This window comes from Equus quagga, chromosome 4 (genome assembly GCF_021613505.1).
Source record: "Equus quagga isolate Etosha38 chromosome 4, UCLA_HA_Equagga_1.0, whole genome shotgun sequence".
NCBI classification, from domain to species: domain Eukaryota; kingdom Metazoa; phylum Chordata; class Mammalia; order Perissodactyla; family Equidae; genus Equus; species Equus quagga.
Genome location: NC_060270.1, coordinates 72,304,809 through 72,312,816, shown reverse-complemented (window position 1 = coordinate 72,312,816; position 8,008 = coordinate 72,304,809). Strand labels below are relative to the sequence as shown.

General features: G+C 46.4%; 1 protein-coding gene across 10 annotated transcripts in view; it reads left to right on the top strand.

The window, feature by feature from the left end:
- The window catches only part of STEAP3 (STEAP3 metalloreductase), a 49,521-nt gene that overhangs the window by 21,762 nt on the left and 19,751 nt on the right, over positions 1 to 8,008 (top strand). For all 10 annotated transcript variants that reach the window (XM_046659673.1, XM_046659675.1, XM_046659679.1 and 7 more), the window contains one exon: positions 7,274 to 7,773. In XM_046659673.1, the coding sequence (XP_046515629.1) occupies positions 7,274 to 7,773 (500 nt within the window). The remainder of the gene's footprint in view (positions 1 to 7,273; positions 7,774 to 8,008) is intronic.

The window sequence follows — 8,008 nt, the reverse complement described above, 5'->3', positions numbered from 1 at the left end:
CCCCCAGCCCATGAAGCATTTCAGAGAATACTATACACACACACACACAAATACATACACACACACACCCCCCCAGCCCATGAAGCACTTCGGAGAATACTATACACACATGTACGCACATACACTGGTCAGAAAAGATGGCTCTGAGCTCTTGCATGTGTTAACTCATTTCATCCTCACAACCACCCTTGGAGAAAGGTCCTACAGTGTCCCCATTTTAAAGGTGAGGGGACTGAGACACAAAGGTCCCCAGTTGGTAAGTTATGGGCGTGGCTGTGACTTGACCCCCAGCGCCCGGCCCAGATGGCTCTGTCCCTGTGTCAGAACGGCAGAGGAAGGAGCTGTCCCAGGGGTGGGAGGCCCCACAAGGAGGCACTAAACCTGGCCTTTTTTCTGTCCCGGGGATGGAATTTTGGTGGCAAAAAGCACTGTAGAGCCGCTCTATGTTTAGTTTCCGTTCACCCCACGGCTGGAAGCAGGCCCCTTAGGACCCGAAGTCCGGGGCTTTTAATAGCTCCCTAGACTGCCGGGGCTGGGAGGGGTCGGACATGATCTGGTGCAGTGGCGTGTTGGAGAAGCCACCCAGGGAGGCTCATGACGCTCGATGTCCCAGGGCCAGTTCAGGGCAAAGCTGGGACCAGCCCCAGGGCCCCAGCGCCTGCTTGTGGCCTCCCTCCATCTCGGCTCCCCGAAAGGAAGCGAATACTGAGTCAGGTTCTGAGGAGTGAGCCTCGAGCCAGCCCCAGATAATTCCTTTCCACTTCGTGATGCTAAGTCTGGGGCTAAACACAGACAGGATTCGAAGTCTAGGTCTCCCTGACGTTTTCCCTTTGGGTCGGCTCAGTTTTGCTGTGAGGCTGTGAACCATTTGGGGTTCTTTGAGGACCAGCAGATGCCGTGCGCGCCCTAAGGCCCTCCCTGGCCTGCCCTTTGCAAGCGTCTGCCTCCTGTGCAGGAACCCCGGCGTGCCGGACCTCTCCTGGGCGCCATCCCTCACTGCGCCGTGTCCCGTCACGGGCAGACACGTCTTATCTAACACACTACCCACATACACAAACACATGCACCAGACTGTAAAACATCCAAGAGTGGGGACACATCGTCCTCATCTTGATGCTCGTAAGAGTGTTCAGCACATGGTAGTTACTCCGGAGATGGGAGGAGAGAGCGAAGACGGAGGAGAGGCTTCTGTCCAGGGCAGATCCTCCAGATTGCTAGCCAACGTGGAGAAGATGGTCTGGAGGCCTCAGTGTGGTCGCTTGCCCTCCCCATAAGGCAAACCCACCCCAGAACTGGCGTCTCCAGGTGGCTGAGGCAGCGCCTGGGAAAGGCCCCGTGTATCTGCCCCAGCCTTGATGGACCGCAGGGAATCAGGGTCCCCGGGGAGGGGTTTACATTCACCTTGGCCCAAGTCCCAGATGCTGGCCTGGGAGCCTGAGGCCACCTGCAGAGCCCATCGTGACCTGCCCCTCCTCCCCAGGGCTGACGAGGTGCTGGCAGGGTCCTCTGCCTTCTTCCTTTGCCTCGTCCCTACTGCTGGTACCGTGCTGGCAACAGCATCTGCTGAATAATCCCTGACCAGCATCTACTGAGTGCTTATGATGTGCTGAGTGAGCAGTGTTCTAAGTGCTTAACACACATGGACATTTATTCTGACAGCCTCCCATGAGGAAGGCACTATGATTGTCACCTGGGGAGGCGGAGGCACTGACGGGCCCAAGGTCACAGCTAACAAGTGGCAGAGTCAGAATTAGAACCCAGGCATTCTGGCTCTGCAGCCTGGCTCTTGGCCCAGGAAGCTATAAGTTGGGTCCCAGAGAGGGGGCCCCTCCCCGCTATGGCCACAGGACTCCCAGCCCAGCTCTGGGGACCACCAGAGGCCCATTTGCATCTACAAAGCATGGCTCATCACCCCTTGGAAGGACATCCCCACCACCAGCACCAGGCAGAAAGCACCCTCTCCCATTCTGCAGGACGGGCCGTCCCCTTCAGAGCCCACAGTTGGGTGTGGCGTGAGCAGGGTGGGGGTCTGGCTGGTATGTGTCTGTGCGGGCAGCTCTTCCATTTGTGTGGCCCCACAAAAATGACCCAAAGGGGCTTAGCTCAGCCAGTTGCTGGTGTCCTGAGAGAGACAGGATGATGCTTCAAATGGCTTCAAAGGAGCGAGAAGCTGCGGGAGTCGCCTTCACTCGGCAGAGGACAGCAGCGCGTGTCCCTGACTCTCAGAATAGACAGTCAGTGCACACCTTTCTGTGCTGGCCCCCTCTTCTCAGCCAGTGTGGTCCCACCTCTATCTCCACTCCCTGGAGTGTGTCTGGACAGGTCGCTGTCCTCTGTCTGGGCAGTATGACTCATAGTGAAGCTCAGACTGCAGAGGCTGAGAAACCGGCCTCCCATTCTTCCCTCTCAGGCCTACCCTCTGTGCCACGTGGAGCAAGTTCCTCAACCTCTCTGAGCCTCAGTTTCCTCCTCTGTAAGCTGGAGATAATAATGGCACCTACTTTGTGGGCTTCTGTGAGGACTAAATGACCATCACTCATGGAAAGGGCTCAGAGCAGTATGCAGCACATAGTAGGCATCTCATAAATAGGAGCTGTGGCTGCCACCATATAAAGTGTCCAGGTCACAGTTTTCAAAGCTCTCAAAGATTGAAAGGTGGAAGCTGGGCCCCAGAGAGGCACAGGGGCTTGTCCAAAGACACACAGCTGGTCCATGGCAGAGCCAGGCCACAGGCTCCTGGTCCCCCTGCTCCCCCTTGCCTTACACCCTGTACCCTCCCCCACCTCACCTGGCGTTCAGTGGGTCCCAGGAGACTGCTGTGGAAAGTGGGAAGAGGGTATTGAAAGCCATCCCTGCTGCTCCTCTGGCTCTGGGCAGGGCTTCTTAACCCTTCTATGCCCAGGCTCCCTGTGGACCCACTGGCTGCTGAAGCCCCTGGACTTCCGCTCAGAATAATGCTCTTACGTGCATGAAATGAGATAACACAGGGTTATGTAGGCAACCAATTGTACTGAAACACAGTTCTAAAATATTTTTTAAAAATAAGATGTGCTGTAGTAATATGCATGCTTCTTTATTAGTCCATTAAGTAACAAGATCAAGTGGCAGGCCTAATATCGACTATAATTTTATCTTTTAATTTTCCCCCACCTTTATTGAAATATGATTGACAAATAAAATCGTATATATTTAAGGTAATCTTTTCATACACATCTACATTGTGAAATGATTCCACAGTCAAGCTAATTAACTCATCCATCTCCTCACATAGTTACCATTTTTGTGTGTTTAGTAAGAACACTCGAGATCTACTCTCTTAGCAAATTTCAGGTACATAATACAGTATTAACTATGGTCACCACGCTTACATTAGATCTCCCAAAATTACTCATCTTAGAACTGAAAGCTGATGCCCTTTGACTAACATCTCCCCGTTTCCCCATCTCCCAGCCTTGGCAACCATTCTTCTCTCTGCTTCGAAGGCTGACATTTTCGATTCCACATATAAGTGAGGTCATGCAGTATTTGTCTTTCTGTGTTTGGCTTATTTCACTTAGCATGCTGTCCTCCAGGTTCATCCATGTTGATGCAAATGTCAGGATTTCTTTCTTTTTTAAGGTTGAATAATATTCCATCATATGTATGTATATATACGTACACACACCACATCTTTATCCATTCTTCCATCAGTGGACACTGAGGTTGTTTCCATGTCTTGTCTACTGTGAATAATGCTGCAATGAACATGGGTTCTGTTGTCTCTTGAAGTTAGTGATTTTATTTCCTTTGAATAAATACCCAGAAGAGGGCTTACTGGATCATATGATAGTTCTATTTTTAATATTTTGAGAAGCCTCCATACTGTTTTCCATAATGGCTGTACCAATTTACATTCCCACCAACAGTGTATAAGGGTTCCTTTTTTTCTGCATCTTCGCCAACACTGATTATCTTCTGACTTGTTGATAATAGTCATCCTAATGGATGTGAGGTGATATCTCATGGTGGTTTTGATTTGTGTTTCCCTAATGATTAATGATGTTAAGCATCTTTTCATGTACCTGTTGGCCGTTTGTATGTCCTATTTGAAAAAATGTCTATTCAGGTCCTTTGCCCATCTTTTAATTGGGTTATTTGGCTTTTTTACTGTTGAGTTGCATAAGTTCCCTATATATTTTGGATATTAATCCCTTATCAGATATATGGTTTACAAACATTTTCTCCCATTCCATAGGTTGCCTTTTCATTTTGCTGATTATTTCCTTTGCTGTGCAAAAACTTTTTAGTTAAATATATTTATTTATTTTTGCTTTTGTTACCTGTGCTTTTGGTATCAAGTCCAAAAAATCATTGCCAAGACTAATGTCAGGGAGCTTACCACCTATGTTTTCTTCAAGGAGTTATACAATTTCAGGTTTTACTTTTAAGTCTTTAATCCATTTTTAGTGATTTTTGTATATGGTGTATGAGAATATCCAGTTTTCCCAACACCATTTATTGAAGAAACTGTCCTTTCCCCATTGTGTATGCTTGACACCTTTGTTGAAGATTGGGTGACCTTATATGCATGGGTTTATTTCTGGGCTCTCTATTCTGTTCCATTAGTCTATGTGTCTGTTGTTATGCCAATACCATACTGTTCTGATTACTATAGCTTTGTAATACACTTTGAAATCAGAAAGTGTGATGCCTCCAGCTTTGTTCTTCTTGCTCAAGATTGCTTTAGCTATTCCGGGTCTTTTGTGGTTTCATAGGAATCTTAGGATTATTTTTTCTGTATCTTTGAAAAATGCCATTGGAATTTTGATAGAGATTGCTTTGAATCTGTAGATTGCTTTGGGTAGTATGGACATTTTAACAATATTAATTCTTCCCATCCATGAACATGGATATCTTTTCATTTGTGTGTATTTTCTTCAATTTCTTTCATCAATGTTTCATAGTTTTCAGTGTATAGCTCTTTCACCTCCTTCATTTGATTCATTCCTAAATATTTTATTCTTTTTGGTCATAGTATAAATGGGATTGTTTTCTTAATTTTTTTCGGATAGGTTCATTGTTAGTGTATAGAAACAAACTGATTTTTGTATGTTGACTTTGTATTCTGCAACTCTACTGAATTAGTTTCTTAGTTTTTACAGTTTGTGGTGGAGTCTTTAGGGTTTTCATATATAAGATCATGTCATCTGCAAACAGAGACAATTTTACTTCTTCCTTTCCAATTTGGATGCCTTTTATTTCTTTTTCTTGTCTGATTGCTCTGGCTAGGACTTCTAGTATTATGTTGAATAGAGAGTGTTGTGAAAGTGGGCATCCTTGTCTTATTCCTGATTTTAGAGGAAAAGCTTAGAAGAAAGCTTTTTTCATCACCATTGAGTATGATATTAGCTGTGGGCTTGTCATACGTGGTCTTTATTATGTTGAGGTATATTCCTTCTGTGCCTAGTTTATATGAAAGGATGTTCAATTTTGTCAAATGCTTTTTCTGCATCTATTGAGATGGTCATAGGATTTTTATCCCTCATTCTGTTAATGTGGTATATCACATTTATTGGTTTGCATATATTCAAGCATCTTTGTATCCCTGGAATAAATCCCACTTTATTATAGTGTATGATCCTTTTAATGTGCTGTTGAATTCAGTTGCTAGTATTTTGTTGCGAATTTTTGCATCTATGTTCATCAGGGGTATTGGCTTGTAATGTTCTATCTTTGTGTCCTTATCTGGCTTTGGTATCAAGGTAATGCTCACCTCATAAAATGAGCTTGGAGTGCTCCCCCCGCATCAGTTTTTTGGAAGACTTGGAGAAGGATTGGTATTAATTCTTCTTTAAATATTTGGTAGAATTCACCAGTGAAGCCAGTTGGTCCTAAGCTTTTTCTTTTGGGGAGATTTTTAAATACTGATTCAGTCTCCTTACTCACTATTGGCCTGTTCAGATTTTCTATTTCTTCATGATCCAGTCTTAGTAGGCTACGTGTTTTTAGGAACTTATCCATTTCTTCCGCGTTATCTAATTTGTTGACATATAATTATTCATAATAGTCTCATGATTTTTTGTATTTCTGTGATATCAGCTGTAATTTCTCTTTAATTTTTGATTTGAGTCTTTTCTCTTTTTTTCTTAGTCTAGCTACGAGTTTGTCAATTTTGTTTATCTTTTCAAAAACCAAGTCTTAGTTTTGTTGATTTTTTTCTATTGTTTTTCTAGCCTCTACTTCATTTATTTCCATTCTGAACTTTGTTATTTCCTTTCTTCCGTTAACTGTATACTTAGTTTGTTGTTCCTTTCCTAGTTCCTTGAGGTGTCGAGTTAAGTTGTTTGAGATCTTTTTTCTTCATGTAAACTTGCGATGTGACATTGGTCAGTATTGGTGACAAACTCACAGGTACTGCTAATACTACTGTGGTCTTTTGCTCACATTCATACATGAAGGGAACAGCACATTTCTGTTGGAATTTGGTAACAATTAAAAACATAAGTTCTACCATCCAGGTTTACTGTAAACTCCTGGCCCTAGTCCAGAGTTCCCTCAAGGTCCACTCCTACCTCAGGCTCAGTGAAGGAGATCCCAGGGCACCCACCCAATCTCAGGGGCCCATTCATTGTCATGTCCTACCCAAGTCCTACCCTCAGACTAGGGTTTCAGTGTTCATTTATTCATTCAGCAAACACTGAGCACCAGCTCTTTGCCAGGCCGTGAGGCAAATGGCGAGATCCAAAGTCAAGTAAGATGAGGTCCCTGCCTTCAAGCTGCTCCACATCTATGTATGGAAGCGCATCAGATGTACCATTCCGGAATGCAGAATGTAGACAAGCAGAAGAACGTGTCCACCCTTCCCAGTAATCAAAGACAACACCCAGCGATGGTGAGCTTGGGGTTAAACCATCACCACTGGATAGTAACACTGCCCACTGCATAATCCTTTTGAAAATAAGTATGGCATCGCGTAGCATTGGTCATGAAAATTCCCTACTCCTCTTTCTCAGCACTCTCACTCTTGCAGATTTGTCCCAAGGGAGTAATTCAGCAGGAAGGACAAAGGGTGGAGGGCAGAGCTCCTTCCCCCTCCTCCTCCTGCATCTGTGCCCTCCTTGGGGAAGGGCTAGGTCCTGCTCAGCTTGTTCCCCCCGTGCTGGCACGTCAGCAGTCATGAAGGCCTGTTGAGTGAATGTTTGACCACGATACAGTTACACTGGACAAGAGACGGAGATGGTAGGAGGGGCAGTCCAGGAGCCCTCCATTGACCAGGTTCCTGCTTTCTCTTCCAGCCACCAAAACATCAGGAGAAATGGACAAGCCGCTGATCAGCCGCCGCCTGGTGGACAGTGATGGCAGCCTTGCTGAAGCCCCCAGTGAGGCCCCTAAAGTGGGCATCCTGGGCAGCGGGGACTTTGCCCGCTCCCTGACCACGCGCCTGGTGGGCTCTGGCTTCGGTGTGGTGGTGGGGAGCCGCAACCCCAAACGCATGGCCGGGCTGTTCCCCTCAGCAGCACAAGTGACTTTCCAGGAGGAGGCGGTGGGCTCCCCTGAGGTCATCTTTGTGGCCATGTTCCGGGAGCACTACTCCTCACTGTGTAGTCTCAGCAGCCAGCTAGCCGGCAAGATCCTGGTAGATGTGAGCAATCCCACAGAGCAGGAACACCTTCGGCACCGCGAGTCCAACGCTGAGTACCTGGCCTCCCTTTTCCCCACCTGCTCGGTGGTCAAGGCCTTCAATGTCATCTCCGCCTGGACCCTGCAGTCTGGCCCGAGGGATGGCAACAGGCAGGTAGGTGCTGGGGGAATAACAACCGTGATAACAATAAATATAAATGGCTAACTTTCATGACAGGCTTTGGCATGCTAGGCTCTTTCTGTTCATTGTCTCAGCTCATCTCACATCATTGCAAAGTTCCATTTTACGGAGGAGGAGACTGAGGCTCAGAGATGTTAATGAACTTACTTATGCCAGATCCCACAGCGGGCGGGCGAGCTGGGATTTGAAGTCACTTCGTATGAATCTG